This window comes from Gallinula chloropus (genome assembly GCF_964237585.1).
Source record: "Gallinula chloropus genome assembly, chromosome: 1".
Lineage (NCBI taxonomy): Eukaryota > Metazoa > Chordata > Aves > Gruiformes > Rallidae > Gallinula > Gallinula chloropus.
In genome coordinates this window covers 195966057-195987497 of record NC_140085.1, presented here as the reverse complement: position 1 = coordinate 195987497, position 21441 = coordinate 195966057, and the positions used below count along the sequence as shown (strand labels likewise).

At 42.4% G+C, this 21441-nt stretch overlaps 1 protein-coding gene across 8 annotated transcripts in view; it reads right to left on the bottom strand.

The window, feature by feature from the left end:
• DLG2 (discs large MAGUK scaffold protein 2) overlaps nt 1–21441 on the bottom strand; it is a gene marked incomplete at both ends in the record, with an annotated part of 916132 nt that overhangs the window by 87672 nt on the left and 807019 nt on the right. For 6 of the 8 annotated variants that reach the window (XM_084264083.1, XM_084264085.1, XM_084264086.1 and 3 more), the window contains one exon: nt 12273–12387. In XM_084264083.1, coding sequence (XP_084120209.1) covers nt 12273–12387 — 115 coding nt within the window. Of the gene's footprint in view, nt 1–12272; nt 12388–21441 lie in introns of those variants that run through there. The other 2 variants (XM_084264089.1, XM_084264090.1) reach the window with 1 other exon arrangement.

Here is a 21441-nt window from a genome sequence, read left to right as displayed (position 1 = left end):
TGTTTCTGTCCTAATTTTTTCACAAAGCTTTCAGCTCCTGCCCACTATGGTAGGACCCTTTTGAACAAGTAGGAGGAAGCTGTGGGAGCAGAAATAGCAGCAGACGATTGCCTTCTCAGTCCATAGGCATTATGTGGTGCTAGCAGGTGTGGTGGCAATTATAGCAGCACAATGCTTTGGGTGAAGGAGTGGGGTTGCCCGCAAAGTCAATTGAAAAGCATGAGAAAAAGAAATGGGATCTATAGAAAGTGGGTGAATGTTTCATTATCTTAATTCCTATTTAGGGAGGAACATCTGGCAAACTCCCCGCCAGACAGCTCTGTTCGTTAATCTTTTATTTGCTACATTTGTAGATAAAGCAATTAGAGTAAGTACTTGTAAGAGAAGTGTGACCCATAATCAGTCTTCACAACAGACGAAGATGGAGACACAGCAGAAAGCAGATGTACACACACACAGACCCACAGATACCCCAAATCTTTGTTTTTCTTTTTTTTTTACTCTGCTGTGGTTATGAGACTCATTCAGAGAGGATCAAATCCCACTCTCCGTGGCTGGTGTGTGAAAGGGACAGACAGGGTAGGCACTGTGAGCTCTGCACTTGCACGTCAGCCTGCTGGGGCTGGTACCCCCAAGATGATCAGGTACTTCGGGATATGGTTTAGCATAGGACTGGAATGGTTGGACTTGATGATTTTAAGGGTCTTTTCCGACCTTGTGATTCTGTGATTCTGTACCCCCAGGCCGAGCTGGGTTCCCTTGGGCAGCGGCTTTCCTGTCAACCAACACCACACAGCCACCACACATAGCAAACTTAACAAACTAGCCACAACTAAATCAGGAACTATTTAACACGATGCCTACGAGGCCTTGGAGGACCTGGTCTTTCTGTTTCAGGACTTTGTTCCCCAGTACAAGAGTGGGGTGGCAGGGAATGACCAAATGGAGTTGTTGAGGAGCTCCTTGTGAACCCCATAATGCAAGTTCCTGCATCCTTCCCATGCTTGCTGTAGTTAGTGCAGTGATTTCTATTTCTGAAGAGAAAACGGTCGCCAAAACCCACTGGCACTCCCTAAGCCTCATCATTTAACTTGGTTGAGCTCCCTTCTCACAGATGAACATCCTGAGACAAAAGATCCTCCTCATTTATTTTTATCAGAAGGCACTTCAAATGTCAATCTCTGCTCTTTTCATCAGGGTTATGTCCTGTTTCAACACTGTTGTCAGCTTGGTTCCAGTGCAGCTAATTTGGAGAGTGAGTGCTCTTAGAACTTTTCCAAAGAAGATTTTAGGTAGAAATTTCTTTAATAGGGGCCAAGGAGTCTTACTACTTTCTCTCATGTTTGCCACTGTGCTAAGAGCCTCTACTAGTTTGTGCTGTGCCAAAGGACATATTTAGATTTCCAACCCTTGACTGTATTCCCACGAGCTTTTATTTCAATGGGTTTTCTTCTCTGTGCTCACGATCTAACTTACTGCCTTGTACTTTTCCAGTTGAAAACCGCACAAGCTGACGGTGTCCTATTATAGCTGTTGACATGGAAACATCGCAAGAAGCTGTTTGTTGGAGAAGACTGCTTTTTCACATAGAACAGACACAGCTTAAATGCATGTTTTGCTGACTCACATTCAGCCATTTTAAGCCACAGACAGTTTTATCTTCACCGTCACTTTTACCCCCCTGCGCTGATGGAGCACGTTCGGAGTATCTGCTTAGGAAGAAATGAGGCTGGCTGAAATTGTGACTGTCTTGGTTGCTGAAAGTTCAAACAAATCCTATTCCCACACGTGGCCAAGTTCTTCATCATCATCTTGTGGCTTGGAAATTATTCTAGCTGACACTTTGCTGTTGGATGAAGCTCTGAACCAGAGAGCAGGCGGTCCCACTAGGGAACTGGAATGTATGTGCAATGAAAAGCTATTAAAGGATCTCTTAAGAAAAGAAAAAGGTATGCTGCTTCATTAGAGCAGACATCACACTCCAAGTACATTACCTGTTCTGGGACATTATTTCAATAACTTATGAAACAGAGCAGTAAGGAAGATGGCCAGAAGGATGGACTTCTTCCTCCTATCAAAGCTGCTAATAGAAAAGCAGTTTCAGCAGGCATTAACCATTCAGCACTAAGGATGTGATTTCGGGTTTCATCCAGTTATTTCATATCTAACAACTTTTACTGACATGTAAAGATAAAGTGAATTAGGCAAGAATGGCTTTGATAAGGAGCTGTTTTATATTCTGATTTAAAATCTGAACTTTGGGCAGAGCTTGTTATCTGAGATTACTCGAGGCTGCGGTTTATTCACGTGGGGCTCAGTCCTTTGAGGTGCTCAGTACCGTGTGCATTCGTTCTTAATCTTGAACAGAAAGTATTCAATGATTTGCAAGGCCACAACCAGGTAGAAATAAATCTGGGCTTTTTCTGCCTTTTTGGCACAATTGGAGAATCCTCCCTTGATAAAAGGCTTGCTGGGCTGTTGGTTCCTGCTGCAGCTAACGGTGCATCGCACCGCACCTCAGGAAGGGATCAGTTGGGCTCATTTCATAGCAGGTACCTAAGACTAGTAGATATGATAAGCATGAAGGTGTAAAGGATAGAGCTAGTGTCAGTTGCAGAGATGAGAGTCCTTTGACTGATGTGTTTACATGTTCAGTTTTCACTCTGCATTAACTGCTTCTTTTTTGTCTGTGAAATGTTATTAAAAATTGCAAATGAACCTCATTTTTCCTTAACTGCATTATTATCAACACTGCGAAAAAGTATCAGATGAATGAGAAATACAGTAAGTGTTATGAAAAACTGTAGTATCTTGTGAGGTGGCTAATAGCTTCAGCTGACTACATATCAACTACAACAATTTTCACAGTCCTGTGGTATAGATGAAGCTTATTATATTTACAGCATCACATGGCAGGATACTTTTTAGTGCCATTGGACTATAAGTCTGAAGGACGTTGAATGCTTGTGAATACTCCAAGATTAGTAATTCTTACATCCATCTTTCATCTGAGAGTGGCACCACCATTCTGTGCCTTAGTTATAGCCCTTCAGTTAAGGACCTCTGAAAATTTCATGGATATAATAGAATTAAGTGTGAAATGCTTGCAGCTCCACTGACACTATGGAATCATAGAATGGCAAAATGGTTTGGGTTGGCAGAGACCTTAAAGATCATCAAGTTCCAACCCCTCTGCCATGGACAGAGACACCGATAACTATACCAGGCTGCTCAAAGCTCCATCCAACCTGGCCTTGGACACCTCCAGGGAAGGGGCAGCCACCACCTTCCTGGGCAACCTGTGCCAGTGTCTCACCGCCCTTACAGTGAAGATTTCTTTCCTCATATCCAATCTAAATCTACCCCCTTCTAAATTAAAACTATTCGCCCTTGTCCTATCACTACCTGCCCTTCTAAAAAGTCCCTCCCCAGCTTTCTTGTAGGCCCCCTTCATGTACTGGAAGGCTGCTATAAAATCTCCCTGGAGCCTTCTCTCCTCCAGGCTGAACAACACTGACTCTCTCAGCCTGTCTTCATAGCAGAGGTGCTCCAACTTTCTAATAATCTTTGTAGCCCTCCTCTGGACTCGTTCCAACAGTTCCATATCCTTCTTATGTTGGGGACTCCGGAACTGGACACAGTACTCCAAGTGGGGTCTTATGAGAGCAGAGTAGAGGGACAGAATCCCCTCCCTCAACCTGCTGGCCATGCTCCTTTTGATACAGCCCAGGATACAATTGGCCTTCTGGGACGCAAGTGTGCATTGTCAGCTCATGTTGAGCTTCTCATCCACCAGAACCCCCAAGTCCTTCTCTGTAGGGCTGCTCTCTAGCATATCATCTCCGAGCCTGTATTGATGAGAAGCTGGGAGATGATGTGAGAGGCCAGGAGATGATGTAAGAGGCCACTTCAAAACCAAAACCAAAACCAGAAACAAAATCAATGCCAAAATTCACCAAAGCAGCCTCATTCCAGATATTCCCTGTTCTTTGGGTTTTAGTTTATTTTTTAATTTTGCATTTAGTTGGTACTTAGCAGCAGGATGGTACTTTTCAAATGCCAAAAACTAATCCTCTAAGCACAAAACAGTCTGAGTTTTATAAGAAAATGTTATATTTGCATTGCCAAGAACAAGAGCTGGTATCGTTATCCTTCTGATTTTACAGATAATCTCAGGCTCCGTGAGCCAGATACTTTTTCTCTAGACATGAATTTCAAAGTAATAAATAACAGCTACTGGATTTATTGCACATTGTATCAGGAGATTTTTGTATTCCAGAACATTCGTCACCCTTCTCTGTTCCTTGGTGTTTCTGAGAATGAATAAAGACCCAAGTGAATAGTTGTTTAGTTACACTGTTCAGATCCTGGGTAAAGCAGGGGCAATGGCCTTACGCTGTGCCAGGGCAGGTTCAGATCAGATGTTAGGAAAATGTTCTTCACTGAAAGAGTTGTCTGGAGGTGGAACAGGCTGCCCAGGGAGGGGGTTGAGTTACCACCCCTGGATGTGTTTAAAAGACAGGTAGATGAGGTACTTAGGGATACGGTTTAGTAGAGGAAAGGTATGGTTGGACTCAATGATCTTAAAGGTCTTCTCCAATCTTGTGATTCTGTGAAAATGTCTCAAACACACAGAGTAATCCTCCTTGCTTTGAAAAATAAAGATTTGCACTAACTGTTTCCTTGGTTCTGAACCTCAGCAGGTCCCACTGAAGCCAGTGGGAATACCGATGCAGCAGGGTCTGGAGAAGACTCTACGTTCAGAGAAAGAACGTCTGTAAAGTAGTAATTGAATATGCAGAAACTCATACTTCACCAGGACATGTGAAATGAGCAGCATCCCAACCAGGCTTCAATTTTCCAGACTGAAATAGCAGTTCACAAGCAGGGGTTACGTGTGTACCTATCAGACTGTTTCCAAACATGCATGCTAAGTGCTATCACAAACTCCAGCTTTCTGTATTATGCCATTTAGCAGAGATTTCCGGAATGCATGTTTCCATTCTGTGCTGTAATTTGGACCATTCAATTGCTGAGAAATAATCTGAGGTAAGTGAACAAACTGTACTGAAATTTCACTTTCCTCCACTCAGCATTCAGCAAAGAGAATGTGAACAATATCTATCATGCCATTAAAGGACAGGCATGGCTATGTAATCATAGAATCATAGAACAGTTTGGGTTGGAAGAGACCTTAAAGATTATCAAGTTCCAACCCCCTGCCATGGGTAGGGACACCTCTCACTAGACCAGGCTGCTCAATAGTTCTAGCTATTTCCCCATCAAAACCAAATAATAATACCTAGGTGCCAGACTCACTCACATTCACTGTCCAGAAATCTAGATGGACCTACTGCACTCTGAAGCCTTAATGAAATCACAGAATCACAAGGTTGGAAAAAAATCAACACATTCAGTCTGATGACCACGCACCAAGCATGTGTGGATCCTCAACAGAGCCAATGAAAGTAGCAAATTAATTTTGAAGGAATCCTGAGGAATATGGGTGACAAACCAGACTATTTAAACAGAACTGTCAGTGTTTCCAAGCTGTGTTGCAGTGTCTTGGTGAAATATGCAGCAGAGGCATTCACAGACAAAAGCCTGCTGTTACAGCTTCATCAAGACATGTGTCTGTGTATGTGTGTGTGCGAACGAGAAAGATATTCAGTGTGGGTGGGATTCAGGTCAGACAACTTGAAGTGTCTCTAATATAGATGTTTACAACTCAGCTAATCACCTGAGGCTCCTTCCACTCAGCTGTGAGAAAGAGACATTTTTAGGACATGATTTGCCTGAGCAATTTTAGATGTCTACTTCTGGTTCAGCTGAATTGTACTCTGAAAGTGCCAATGGTACTCCACTGACTCAAGAGAGATGCCAGACACCTAGCTTAAGTGAAGATGTTTGCAATGTGTATGTGGATATAGCATTTATTTACTGCTAATATATATCTATCTGGATGTTATTTTTATATAGAATCACAGAATGGTTCAGGTGGAAGGGAGCTCAAAGCCCATCTAGTTCTAACCCCCTGCCATGGGGAAGGACACCCTCCACCAGACCAGGGTGCCCAAAGCCCCATCTAACCTGGCCTTGACTCCTGCCAGGGATCCAGGGGCAGCCACAGCTTCTTTGGGCAGCCTGTGCCAGGGCCTCAACTGCCCTCACAGTGAAGAATTTCTCCCTAATATCTAATCTAAATCTGCCCTCTTTTAGTTTAAACCCATTCCCCCTGGTCCCATCACTCCCTGCCCTTGCAAACAGTCCTCTCCATCTTCCTGTAGGTACCTTCAGGCACTGGAAAGCTGCTCTAAGGTCTCCCTAGAGCCTTTTCTTCCCCAGGCTGAACAAGCCCAACTCTTCATTGGAGAGGTGTTCCAGCCCTCTGATCATAGACATAAATATTAAATATATAATCATATACACCCCCCCCTCTTTTTGCAATGATTATTTCTGTATGAACATTTTATACTTTTTTGTTTGGTTCCCTCAGTATCTCCCTTCAAAAAACCCAAAGAGAATCACAGATTCACAGATCTGAAGGGGTTGGAAGGGACCTCTGGAGATCACCTAGTCCAACCCCCCTGCTGAAGCAGGATCACCTAGAGCAGGCTACACAGGACAGCATCCAGGACCTCAGTGAAATTATATCTTTATCTCATTTTCTCCTTCCAGATCTACATAATAGAGCTTTCCATCATCCTGTCTGATGTTATCATATGATCAGATTTCACTACCAGGATGTCTCCAAGAACTGCATTTCAAGTCTCCCATGATAATTTTTCACCCTATGGGGTGTTCACTGACTCAAACAAGGCTGGGAGGCTGAACAGTGGCTGTAACATCACATACAACCATCCCCGGATGCCAGATTTGATCTTCACCAACTGTCTCAGACAAACTTCAACTGTAGCTCAGCAAAGTTCCCAAGTGAGAATTGATGTGATTTTTTGGAAACCAAAGTCTCTTTTAGCAATGTGGCACCATGCTGATTTCAAAGAAACCCAGGAAAGGCACATAAAGGTGTCCAACACATAATGGAGAAATCATTGTACTGGAAATCAGAGTAAACAACCCAAAGTACCTCAACCTTGACTTCATCTCAGCTGCTGCTCAATTGATACAGCAAATCTTCAGATCCTATTCTTCAAGGCTCAATACAAAATGAACCAGAACATGCTCATTTTTAACACACAGTGCTTGATGTTTGCACAGCACATGGCTATCAAAGCTATGAAATCATCAGCACTCATTCTAGCTAGAAGATGACAGAAGTGTAGTGGACTAAGAGACACCTGTCTGCACAGTGCGCAATTTTTATGATTAGTGCAGCATGGGCTGGAGCAAAAAGATTTATCTTAAAGTTCCTTGTCAGAAAGAGCCTCCACCCTTGGTTACACTCCCCGCTGTAGTGTTGTTCCCCGGACAGTTGATGGAGAAGCAGCTGGAGAACCACTTCTAAAATTAGAGCAGGATCCAGCTCTGACCCCTCTCCGATTTCCATACCCAACCGTGCATTTTGCACTGTGCTGAGGTTGAAATACCTGCATTTCAGTAAGCTCAACCAGCCACTTCATACACTGCAACAAGTTGTCATGAGGAGGTGAAACTACGCTTGGTCCCCCACAGTGTTGAATGCATTTTCAATGGCAATGAAAGGGCCAAGGGGTGTGTAAAGCTTTTGAGCTGTTACTGCAGGGTGCTGGACCTTCACAGCGCCTGTGTGTGACTTTGGACAACTGGAATTTGAAATGATAGACATTATTTCAGAAACTGTCTCATTTGAATAAATATAAAAAGGTGCCATGGCTGTTTATTCTAGGCTTATCTAATTATTGCTCATCTGTAAATCAACAGCAGACAGTAAGAAGGCAGTTCTTGGATGCCAGATGATTGCTCCAAAACCTTTTCTTTGCACACCTAGTAGCAATTACTGAAAGTTATCTACTGTTGCCATCAGAAATCTAGCACAAGTACTTTAAGCTCAGGACAAATCTATTAAATCATCAGGGAAAACCCTTCCTTATGCTCTCAGTTTCCTCCAAAGCCTGGCAAATTCACACTGAACTTTCAATGGCTGCTCACCTTCACAGCACTTTGTAAAGGACTGTGCTTCCCTAACCCTTAACTCTCTGCACGGCACCGCTGTCACGTTCCCTACTCTGAGTCAAATAACAGGATCTGGCATTTCCTAAGAGTACCGAGAGCCAGCACACGTTGTTTGAAAAAGTTGACTGTGGATGTCAAAAGGACACAGCAAAGCATGTAACTGTTTCAAGACAAGAAAACACATAATTGGACAAGAATAGATTTTAAAATCTTGAGCCAAAAAGACAAAAAGGAAGCCTGGAACTTGCGTTCTTTCACATTCTGTGGAGAAACGCTAAACCCCCTTCATGTATGCATATAGCACAGCATTGAGCTGGTAATGGGTTTGTTTACTTTCCTCATTAATCATGAGCTGATGGCTGGATTCCAATGCATTATAAAGGACAATAGATTATTTTTCTTTAACCTCTCACTTCAGGTATTGAATTCAAACTAAGTTCATTCACTTTCACCAACAAAGGAATTATAAATAATAGAACTTGCTATGTTTCACATGCATTCTCTTACTTTCTCCTTTTCTTTCTGTATTTCTTTTCCTCGCTGGAAAATGTGGAAAGAGACTGTTTACAAGGACAAATGGTGTTGGGACAAGGAGGCCTTCAAGACTTAAGCTGAAAGAAAGGAGATTTAGGAGAGATATGAGGAAGAAATTCTTCTGTGAGGGTGGTGAGGCCCTGGCACAGGGTGCCCAGAGAAGCTGTGGCTGCCCCTGGTTCTCTGGCAGGGTTCAAGGCCAGGTTAGATGGGGCTTTGGGCACCCTGGTCTAGTGAGGGTGTCCCTGCCCATGGCAGGGAGTTGGAACCAGATGATCTTTAAGGTCCCTTCCAACCCAAAGCATTCTATGATTCAATTTAAAATGCTACCCTATTTTAACAGGGGCTGGATGGGGAAATCACAGACTGAAAGGTAAAGAAGTAAAACCTTCATCCAAGGAGCTGTGAATCCACTGGCAAATCTGCTTACAGAGCTTTGCTTTTTTCTCACTCTCTTTTCTGTTGGTATTTTCATGAGCAAATAATGACACTTATTTTCAATTATTACAACCCATATGGACTTTAATTTTATTCCCTTACACTGCCTACAACACAGTTATTTACTTTGATTAAGCTCTCTGGCTAAAAAATAACTATGCTTGTATTCAGTGAAGGACAGCAAAATCACTACATCCCAAAGAAAGGAAAACAGCCAACTTGGATCATAAACTGGGTGTTACAGCCTCAAATTTGCAACATATTTGTCTCTAGTTCTCTTGCACATGCTGACCAAAATAATTAACTGAAACAGAAATATCCTGAGTTGTATGAATTTAGAAACAAAGTAAATCTAAATCCCAGACATTTTACATGGGTTCCTGGCTGTTCAGAGTTCACATATAAAGTGAACATTTCAGGTGCTGAAAACAAGCATATTTGTGAACCCACATTTCAATTTTCCTTAGTGTCTAACGTAGACATAAGCTACCTTTGTAATTAGTGTGTATGATTTGAAATAATGCTGCAGGAGCTGCTATACTACAAACACCTTAAGGAAAACCTACAAAATATAGAAACTCTCAAAGAAACCTCTCAGAGTTGGGAACAGCCAATTGTGTGGGTTTGACTGCAAAAAAAATTATGTTAATAAAAGTGACTAAGGCTTTTAGGGTTTTCTGCTTGAAAGGTCTGGGGAATGTTTGGGAACAACTCTGGAATAAAAGAACACTTTTTGCATTTATGGTTTGGGAAGCAATATTTATATAGCAAGTGGATGGTCACACTCAAAGAGTTGTGGTTGATGTCCAAGTGGAGGCCAGAGATACATGATGTTCCTCCGGGGTCAGTACTGGGATCAGCACTGTTTAACATCTTTGTCAGAGACATGGATGGTGAGATCAGCAAGTTTGCCAATGACACCAAGCTGTGTGGTGAGGTTGACATCTGGATGGAAGGGATGCCATCCAGAGGGATCTTGACAAGCTTGAGAGGTGGGCCCATGTGAACCGCATGAAGTTCAACAAGGCCAAGTGCAAGGTCCTGCACATGGGTCAGGGCAATCCCAAGCACAACTACAGGCTGGGCAGAGAATGGATTGAGAGCAGCCCTGAGGAGAAGGACTTGGGTGTGTTGGGGGATGAAAAGCTCAACATGAGCCAACAATGCATGCTTGCAGCCCAGAAGGCCAGCTATACCCTTGGTTGCATCAAAAGCAGTGTGGTCAGCAGGTCAAGGGAGGGGATTCTGTCCCTCTGCTCTGCTTTGGTGAGACCCTACCTGCAGTACTGCATCTAGCTCTGGGGTTCCCCAACATAAGAAGGACATGAAGCCACTGGAGAAAGTCCAAAGGAGGCTAAAAAGATGATGAGAGGGCTGGAGTACTTCTCCTGTGAAGACAGACTGAGAGAGTTGGGCTTGTTCAGCCTGGAGAAGAGAAGGCTCCGGGACACAGCAGTACCTGAAGGGGCTACAGGAAAGCTGGGGAAGGAATGAGATAATCTTTACTGTCCCTTCCCACCTAAACTATTGGATAATTTTAATGACGTGCCGCTAAGCTATCAAAGGTTCTTGCAGCGAATCACCAGGGCATATCAGTTTCATACATACATCAGCATTATCTGTGAGACAGAGCACATCCAGAATTCATGAACTAGCAGAAAACCAGGCTCATCAGGGCACGCACAGCAATACTATACAGAAGAACTAGGCTGGGCCAGATGTAGCACAGATATATTAGCTTGGCAGACTGTGCAAGCTAATAAGCCTCAGTTCTCAGCAGGGCTTACCAGGCCTATGCTGACACAGGGCTAATTGAGCTTTGCTGTACCTCAAACCAGTAAGTTTTTCAGAATGCTGTGCTAGCCTGTGCTATGTCTACCTGAATTGACTTGAGGTTGATGGCTTGGACTTTTTGCACCATTGCTCACCACATTTCGGGTTCCTGGCTTAGCTCAAGTAAAGTAAGCTTGGATCTGTCTCCACATGTCCAATGAATGTAGACTTTCATAAAATGCAAATTCAGGGAAAAAACCTGCTGCAGGTGGAATAGCTCCAGAAGTAAACACAGAGCCGGAAAGGTCAGAGCAGGTTAGAGATGCATCAAAACCAGTGACACTGCCAACCTGTCCTTGCCCAATAGCAAGGTTGCTGGTAGCAACGATCCATATCCTTTCAGTCCATACTTTTTCTGGCAGCAGTACTAATTAGTGCTTCATGTGGTTGCTGCCCACTAGAATAAGACCATCCATGCTAACATTTAAATTTTTTCCCTTGCTTCTCTCTTACCTTACCTTTTCATGCTTAGGGCATAATGACAAAACTTCGCCTTAACTGGATCTCTGCAATAGTGTCACCTGAATTTGCTCCCCCATGAATAATTATCACTGCCTGGAGGCTGACAAATTGCTTCCCTCTACTGCATGATTGTCAGGAATTTCAAATTATATGCTGAGCATGGGGGGAACAATGAAAAGCCCAGAGAAGCATAATTAGTAAGATTATTAAAATATTTGGTACTGAGCCCCATCGTGTCCCCGAGTCACAGAAAGGGTGAATGACAGCAAGAACTTTGCTAGGCACAGTTGGGCAACCCCTGAGGCTTTTAGCCAGCAATGACTATGGCAACAGATTTGCATGGGTGAGACCAAGCTATAACCACTGCTACCACCTGACTCACAGTTAGGTAGTTCCTAAGTTAATCACTACCCCATTTAAGCTGTGTACATCAGCTCGTTTAGCATCTCATCTGCATATTTGAGCTTGGTAGGTAGATGGTATATTCTTCATAGCATAGGCTGATAGAAGGGTAAACATATGCAAACAGGGAGCAGCAGATTGCCATGCATTTAAATAGCATGTAATATTCCTTGCTTTGTAAGAAGGTGGTCTTGGCAAAAAAAGTGTTTTTTATGAGAAGAATCATCCCATGCCTGGGCAGGACCTCACACAGCAATGCAACCACGATATCCATCTCAGATACCAAAAGAGCTGACAACTGGTAAAGAGTCTTCATTTCATAAACCCAAATCACTATGAAGGTATAATGGTGCCATGCTTGTAAAATTCTCAATTCAGTTCAATTCAGTTCCCCAAACTTCTTTCCCACCTTGCCAAACCCACAGCGCACAAGTCAGGCACAGACAAGGTAGCTGCTGAGATGCTCCCAGGAGAAAGCTCTCTATGCTCACCTGACATACAGTGACCTCTTCTGATTAGTCCTCAGGGAGCCGGACCCAGAACTCATGCTGTGATTCATCATCTGCTCACGCAGGTCATGGATTTTTGCCTCAAACCGAGCGTACTCTAAGGAGATAAAAAAGCAGGGAATAAAGTTATTTTAGTTTTCTTGACCCATATAATCATTAAGGCTGCTAAATGCAAATTACTGTTAAATTAATGACTGTGAGAGATGTCCTGAAAATGGAGGTCTAATAGAACCTCGCATTATTACATTATCTTAGGTAAATATATGACCTCTTTATTGTGGGACCTGAACATTTCAGCACTGACAGTGTGAAAAGTCCAATAGCTAGACCCGCTCTCTCCTACAGTTTCAGGTAAGAGACAGAGGTTTAATGTGTGTTACCAAATAACTTTCAGTCTGCAAAAAGGATGTTGAAAGAATGAGAATAGCTTGATAGGGGCAGTGGGATGATGCACTGAAGTTATGAGTCAAGCATTTAGTGTAAAATCCCACCAAACTGAAGGGGATACAGCAAAGCCCAATTATCCTGGAAGCAACGGTGAAATTATTTACCCAGTCCATTGAGGATTTGAGTCAGTTTCTTTTAAATTGATGGAGACAAAGCTGGGTCTTAGGGTGGGCGATCCCAGAAACTCCAGACCTGTTTAAGTTGCTTAAGAAGGACACAAAGCCAGACCTTGTTCTCCTCCATAGCTCTGCTTTAAAACCTTGTGACATGTTGACAGGCAACATAGGAAAGGCACTGGGTTAAGGATTCAGCTAGAGGTGTAACACCTGGTGAGGCTCCTCTCTGAAAGGACACATCCCTTATAGAGCCTGGTCAGTGGTCCCTTCTGCAGGCACGTTCCCCTTGCTCATTGTGTGACTTAAGGGGATGAGTTTTGGTTTGCAAGAGGAAAACTTGAGGTTTTGGAGAAAAGCTCTACTTCCTTGCAACCAACAACCTACAGACAATGTTCCAGCAACACAGAATCATAACTCAACCTAAACTCAGGAAATCTACCAACGGGAGCTAGAAAACTAACTTGAGGGGGTGTACAAAATCCATTTCAGTGAGTCAGTAACACTTTGAAGAGTAAGACATTGCAGACTGATGCCAACAAAGAGAAGATGTTCCCTGCACCTCTGTTTTATTTCACTGCCTGCTTCAAACGCAGGATCTACATTTTCCTTTAGGAAGTCTGAAGCAGAAGTGAAAACAGCATGCAAGGTTTTCTCCTTTAAAGGATGGAGGTATATCCCATTGTATGACACCACCTCTTGGTTTAAGCAAATAAATCTTCACTGTGCACTTTTAATCTATCGGTCTGCTCCCCATTTGTTGTTTGAGCTACAGGAGAATGCTTTAAGACACCAATACTCTCATTTTCTCCTAGCAGAAATCTCAGCCTTATTTTTGTTTGATCCTTTGCTGTTCACACTGGCTCAGTTCCCAGAACGTCTAGATGCTTTGCAACAACAACTAATTCATTTTATTCAGTGCCCTTTAACTTTTCATGGGATAATAACATCTGACCTTTCCAAGATCCCACGTTTTGCATACACACTCACTGCCTTCAGGCTGGCTTAGCAGGGTGGTTTTATTTGGGATTTTGTATTTGGGTTTTCTCCCTTCTTTTTCCTTCCTTGTTCCTCAATGCATTATAACTCCCTTATCATTGAGCTCCTTTGGCATTACTACTGAGTTTGTCAAGTGGCAGTGGCTACTTTGCCAATCAGCTGGGAACCACTGCTGTGGTATAAGGCTCTTCAGTCTTCCCACATACCTATGACTTCACTGACTGCAGTTGAAATTCCGCATATCAGGAGAAGAGACACTCCTACACGCAGACTGTATTTCAGATTTATTCTGTAGCTTGTTTCTTGCTCATTTCTTTCACCTAGAGTGCATCTTTAAACTTCTCAATGATTTAAAGCCCCAAATCCTTGGAGGAACTAAGGCTCCTTACAAACACACATTGTTTTTTAAAGTGGATTTTAGTTTTGAAGTGTTTATCCCAGTGTAGGATTTAAGTTTGTGCTATATGACTCATGTTTGTTTGATTCTCCTGCTCTAGAATTTATTTAGTAAATAATCACCTTCTGTGCAGGGCTTTGTTTAACATAGATTTCATGGCAACAGACTTAACATTTCTTCTTGGCAAACAGGAAAGGTGATCTTAAAACCAAAAAGCTCTCATTTCTCTTTATATAATGTCAGTTCTTTGCATACGGGCAGGATACTACCATTTTAAGAGTTGCTACCAGGTCTTTTTCATGTGTGGTGGATATACTGAAGAAGACAGTAAACATTCAGCTGCTTATATGCTTTACATCTGGGCAAGGCAGAAGATGTGAATGATTTACATCAGAGCAGCTGCAACGGCACCTTTCCCTTTAGTAAGCAACCACATCCCAGGCAGAGTTTGTATGTGAAGTGTGGGAGTAACTCCCAGATTTAGACACCGATCCGAAGAGCGAGAAGTGAGGGCTGAAAGTCTGACTCTCTAGCACAGCATCCAGCTATCTGCAACTTGAGCACCAGCTCGTGAGATACTTGGATGACTACAGCTTGGTCAGATGATGATATGATAGCTTGTGTTCTGGCTTCAGAGAGCACTTGTAATTTAACTGACTGTAAATTTATTCTGAATTTCATAATCTTTTTCTGGAAGACATTTTGAAGTCACAAGATAGCTCAAAAATCATCTAATAGGTGTGTGATGGAAGTTCAGGGTTCAAGCTAATGCTCCCTGCTCAATATTAAAAGTAATTCTGTTACTTTGTGTTTTTGAGATGTTTTTCCTTTGGATTGAAAAACATAGACAATTTGAAAACAACCAAATTTATGGGCCTGTATTTTCCCACAGTACCTTCTTCATAGTTACGCATCAAAAAATTACACCTTTCCCTTTCTCCTGATAAATGCCCGGACCAAAAACTGACAGGCCATCAGTGCAGGCAGCATTTAACCCAGCTCAGACCAGCTTCTTTTATCTCAGTTCCCCTAGTTCTCTTCTGATGCCTGGGTTAGACTGCAGTGGCAGCTGCATTTGAAATGTGAGCAGAAAAAGAAAAAGTTATGCTCCACTTCTGCCATCAGAACTGCTACAGCTGCCCTGCCTATTGGGAAAAAGTCCTTTTTGCTTAACACTTCTTTATATTTTGGGTCATTCCAGAAGACCTGTTTCCTAATAGCTTTGCATTTGCTAGGTGTGAACAAATGGCAGTGTTAAAGTCTGGAAAAAAATTCCTACTTCCTTCAAATTCAACACTGAATCTAAATACCTCACTTTCAAGGCTCCTACACAATTAAAAGGACCCTGAGGTTGTGACACGCTGACAAGAAATGCAGTTAAAGCTGATTCACTAATTTCATACCCTTTAAAGAAAGGGAGAACAAAAACCATAGTGCTGCTGGAGAGCCTCATTAGCCAAATTTGACAAATTTTACTTACCAAAATCCATCTGCAAAGGTCCTACCCATTGCCTGATTCACTAATGATCTAACAAACTAACTCTGGTAGCTTAAAAAGCTGATAAAGTTATGCATTAGACTAAAAGGGTGAATGGGTGAGCAAACTGTAACCTATATTAAACAATATAGGTTAGATCAGATGATATAATGGTTTGTACTGGTCTGTGGCTCTGGAAATGCCATAAGCAGCAGGACAGGTGAGATGGAGGAAGGTGTTTGTTCATACTGTAGAGCTAGCTCAGGGCTCACGGCACTGTAGGTAGACCTGAATGTAATCATCCCAAGGGTACAAACACCAGTCGTTAGTCCTGGAGATGTGGAGCGAGTGCCATTAGGTGTGGGAAAGATTGCTGCCATGAAGAACGGACTGGCTGCAGGGACAGCAAGACCATTTTGAGGACTCTGGTACTGACACTTTGTCAATGCCAGCACAGAAGTGCTGCCCCAAGGAAATACAAACTTTTCCGGGGGTCTATTTTCTAAAGTAATCTCTGCTCAACTGGTAAGTCAGAAGAGAGAGAAGATTCAGCTTGAATTGCTACAAAGTGAATTGTCCCCAAGCCCATCCAAAGTCAAAACTGGGTATTTATCAAATACAGATGTCACTTTTGAAGAACTGACCTTTGCCTGCTTCATTCAGTACTCATTAGCTACCTCATTCCAACAGCTTGTCAAGTGCTATATGTGGAACACACAAAAATTTTAACCTTTGAATATCAATGCAATTGTTTGCCTTCCTAAAGCATTTGGACATGCTGAAAAGACTGGATAGACCTTGGGGAAAAATCTTAAGACCACCTTGAACCTTCTCCTTAGTTCATATACTGTGAAATCAAAGCCAGGGGAATCCCCAGCCCCATTAAAACAAGCATCCAACCCCCCAAACCCTAACAGTAATGAACTAAACCTGAAACCTCAGATCAAACTATGATCTAGAAAATCCTGCCTAAATCCACTTTGGCATCTGAAGGTATACAGAAACCAACATTTTTACCGCTGAAGTAATGTAGACATCTAAAATCCTGCCACCCCTTCTACAACTGTTCAGGTGGGTACCTACACAGTGGGAAGGAGCTGTTTTAACACTACGCCCCACCCCCCTTTTGAGTTTCCTATTGATTAGCTTTGGTGGACCAGGACCTGGCTTGATATGTGAGCTGTTTTAAGTCCGATTGCTCAACGCTTAGACGTCTCCACAATGTTGCGCAAGAAAATGCCATGAATCAGTGAGATCCCTGACAGGTGGTTGGGGTGAATGTTGCTGTGACTTATGTTCTTTCATATATACAGAGCAAGGATTTTTTCAATTAAAATAAGCAGTGTTTTGAAAGTTCAGGTGCAAATTCTCCAAGTCACCTCAGAAATGGACTAAAAATCTAGTACACTTGAGCATACAAGAAAGCTCTTGGAAATCCTTTGGGAGGACAGAAATGAATGCAAGAAACCAAACCTCAAGAAGTTATTAGAAAATTATCGTGAAAAAAATATTTTCTAAACCAAACAATAGAAAAGATAGGGATATTGCAACTGATGGTTTGCTGCTACTTTTTGATCATATGAATAAAGAATATCTATGATAAATGAGTCAATGTGCTGCAGCTCTTCTATGAGTAAGAGTTGCAGAACTTTATAAACCTATATAACTGTTATTTTTCACTTTTAAGTTCATTACAAAGGTTACAGCTTTTATTGAATTTAGAGAACATGAAAACAAAAAAGCCCTGACCCTCCAAGTGTAGTAAAGCAACTGAAGTGCTGACGTATTATACAATGGTGAAAATAGTATTTCAGCATCACAGCCGAAGTCATCGTGGGTTTGAACTCTTTCAGTGCTGTCACCTTTGGAGAGAGAGCAATTCTTTCTGTCAGCAGGTATCAAAATTTTCTTTCCTGTGTAATTCAAGATCATCACTCTGCTTCTAGATGATAACAGATTTCCTAATTGCTGCTTTTGTGCTTTAAAAATATCACATCTCTAACCCACTTTGGCAAATGGTGAAGCGGCGATGGCTGTAACACAAGGGCAAGGTCGGGAAAGGCAGTGTGTATTTCTTGGACTCTGTTGGGGGGTGGAAGGAAAGTAAAACTCGATCTGTCTGATTTCAACAGTGCTTAAACCAAAATAGACCAAAACAAAAACTAGGAAGGCATTAGTTAGAGACGAAATTTTATAATCTCAAAACAGATATGTCAACTCGAGACAGTTTAAATAAAGGAATAGCTTCCAGACCAGCTTCTCCATCAGCATCCATCTGGCATGATTTCAGTGGATCCAGGCCAGCTTAAACCCTCTGAGATCTTCTGTTTATGGGAATATAAATAGTACGTGTGCCAGCAAGTCATGAACTTATTGCCTTGGACATCTGAGATAGCAATATACATCATATTGTTATTATGGTAACATTATTTACACTATTTATCTAAATCTCTTTCCCCCCCCCCCCCCCCAACCTCCTCTTAGCAGGTGTCTTGACAATCACTGAAGATTTAAGATGATTTTCTTCCTACAGTGAGTATTTCCCATTTCTTCCCTTTGACCACAGTGTTGTCCAGTCACAGCTGGTTTACACATGAGGTTGAGAAGAAGGTAAGGAAATCAGCATCAAGACGTCAGAGGACTGGTGCTGAAGCTTGCTTTGCCACAGATTTACAGTGTTAACCTGGCTATGCCACCGAGAGTAAGTCCCAGCACAGAAGGCAGAGATACAGATTTCAGATTAACATCATGTGTTCAGCTACGCCTGCCAGACGCCTAGCAACCCGCAGCTCTGGAAACCTTTGAAACTCATATAATACACATAAAAAAGTGAAGGAGTGTGCAAAAAGATGTTAACTGCTAATACTTTAGGTTAGTATTTTATGTTTCCTGTTTATGATTTTTTTGCTGTTTCAATTTTTGTTGTTTCAATATATGCCAAAAGCTAGGGGAGCTGCTGTTTTGAGGTGATTAGGAGGTCAATTCTATACCTGCCTGAAGTCACAAGCAATTACACAGCAGGTTAATGATGGTGAAAAACCTTTGTGCTCTGTGGTAATTGCTGAAGAAACAAATAAACAAATGTACTATGGTTAGGTACAGTTCACTGCACCTTTGGTTCTTATATCTTCCTCTGCCATGGCTGGTGTTGGCCACGGACAGGGACACAATTCTGGAGAAGGCTGGCTTTTGATCTCATGCTACATGGCAGAATATGCTTTTAATAAGTCCAAAAGATGAATTTGATTTAACATCAGCTAAATTCATCACCTGATAGGAAAAAAAAATCACACAGTTCTGATGCCATCGATAGGCAATGAAATGATGTGCACTCCTTATTGGAGAAAGTATTGCTCAAAAACCATTGCTCCGTTCATGATGCACTGAGCAATAGAACAAGTTATGCTGCTACTTCTTATCAGTCATATAACTCCCATGAGCCACTCAAAGGAAATGAAAAATACAGATTTCGATACTGAAGAAGGGGAGTTATATTTACATTTTATTAGTTTGAATATCTAAGCTTGGTTTTATTGGAAAGTTTTCAACACATCTTTTCAGGAACCTTTCAAAAATCATGACACAGGCATATTTACTGATTTGACTCATTGCTTTGACCTTTAAAACTTTGGAACAGCTGAGAGCCATTAATGTCTTTGTGGATTGGTATTGATTGGTTGGTTGTCTTCCTTTCAGAGAATCATAGAATGGTCTGGGTTGGAAGGGACCCCAAGGATCATAGAGTTCCAACCCCCCTGCTACAGCCAGGGCCACCAACCTCCAGGCCTGGATCTACAGAAGGTTGCCCAGGGCCCCAGCCAACCTGGCCTTGAACACCTTCAGGGATGGGCCATCCACCACCTCTCTGGGCAGCCTGTTCCAGCACCTCACCACTCTCTCTGTAAAAAACTTCCCCCTAATATCTAACCTAAACCTTCCTTCCTTTAGTTTTAATCCATTCCCCCTTGTCCTGCCATTGTCTACCCTTTTAAAAAGTTGATTCCCCTCCTGTTTCTCTGCTCCCTTTAGGGACTGGAAGGCTGCAATGAGGTCCCCCCCGCAGCCTTCTCTTTTCTAGGCTGAACAAGCTCATCTTTGTAGGGCTGGTGCTCCGGCCTTCTAATCATCTTGGTGGCCTCCTCTGAACCCTCTCCAACAGTTCCACATCCTTCTTGTCTTGGGGGCCCCAGATCTGGACACAGTACTCCAGATGGGGCCTCACAAGGGCAGAGTAGAGAGGAACAATCACCTCCCTGTCCCTGCTGGCCACCCCTCTTCTGATGGAGCTCAGGATACCATTGGCCTTGCGAGCTGCAATAGCACACTGCTGGCTCATGTTAAGTTTCTCATCCACCAGAACCCCCAGGTCCTTCTCAACAGGGCTACTCTCAAGGAGCAAATCTCCAAGTCTGTATATATGCCTGGAATTCCTCCAGCCCAAGTGCAAGACCTTACACTTGGCAGCGTTGCACCTCAGGTTCACCCAGGCCCACCTTTCCAGCCTGTCAAGATCCCTCTGGATGGCTTCCTTTCCTTCTGTTGTGTCACCCACAACACTCAGCTTGGTGTTATCCTTTACGGATATACATGTATTTACACTTCAGACTGTCTTCTACTTAAAATTTCATACTGTATATTTGCTCTGCAGCTTCCCTAATTGCCTAAGCATCACTACTAACTTTCTTTTTATTTGCTTTATTACTGAAGATAATGCTTCTATCTGTTGTACCAGTAGATACAACCTCATATTGTGGTGGTTGAGAATATAAATACACCTAAAAAGATATCTTCCTCCCACAATATGTTCAGGAGACTAATATCATGCTCTATTCTTAGTCATGGGGAATATAATTTCAATCCAAATTAGTCTCTGGAAGCTTAAGTTTCAGAGACTTCATGCCTTCTAATGAAAGAGATGTACTAAAATAAATCAAGCTATTAGTGAGTGACAAGGACTTTGTATCCCACCAAGGTGCTATTTTACCTGTTCCTTTAAAGCCTATCCTTGGCTTACAAAGTGTCAGCCTGGAATTTCTCAGCTGGGAATTTCTTGCAGCTTCCTCTAACCATTGAAGAAAACTGCAACCAACTCACTAGCTTTTAAAAACAACATTTTCCTGTGCAGGAACCATTTTTTTTTTCTGCACAGAATTTTACTGTATTCTGAAAAAATCACACACCCCCTCCCCCTCCTTATTTGAATTGACGCATCCCTGAACTAAACAAGACTGTTTGTGGCACCTTTTCAAATTCCCCCAGGCTCACGTTGAGCTACCATCTTAGACGACATTGTTTGTACACACGTCTAAGGGGGAGTGAGGCAAACAAAGAGTCAGATCTGAAACCACCGTATCAGGACATGTGGTCTGCCTTGGCAGCACAGTGTGAAATCCTGGAAAAGTTGGGCACATCACTTCACCCCAGGCATCCAACTTGCACAGCCACACTTGCCCAGCAAAGCAGCATATGTCTCATTAACCTTGATAGCTTTGTAGGAGTTGCTGTTTTGTACGGTGCAGAAATATTTCTCTGGCATTTCAGGCACAAAGTGACACTGTCAAGGTGAAGAGAGAAAAAAAAAGCTTCCTTGCATTGGAATCCTCTTTCTTCGATAAATATTTATGTGAGACATTGCAAAGAAACAAAACCTACTTTCTATTAATAGCTAAGCTAATTCATTTAGCTATTTTGTCGCTTCAGGCTAGTGGTGGAGGATCT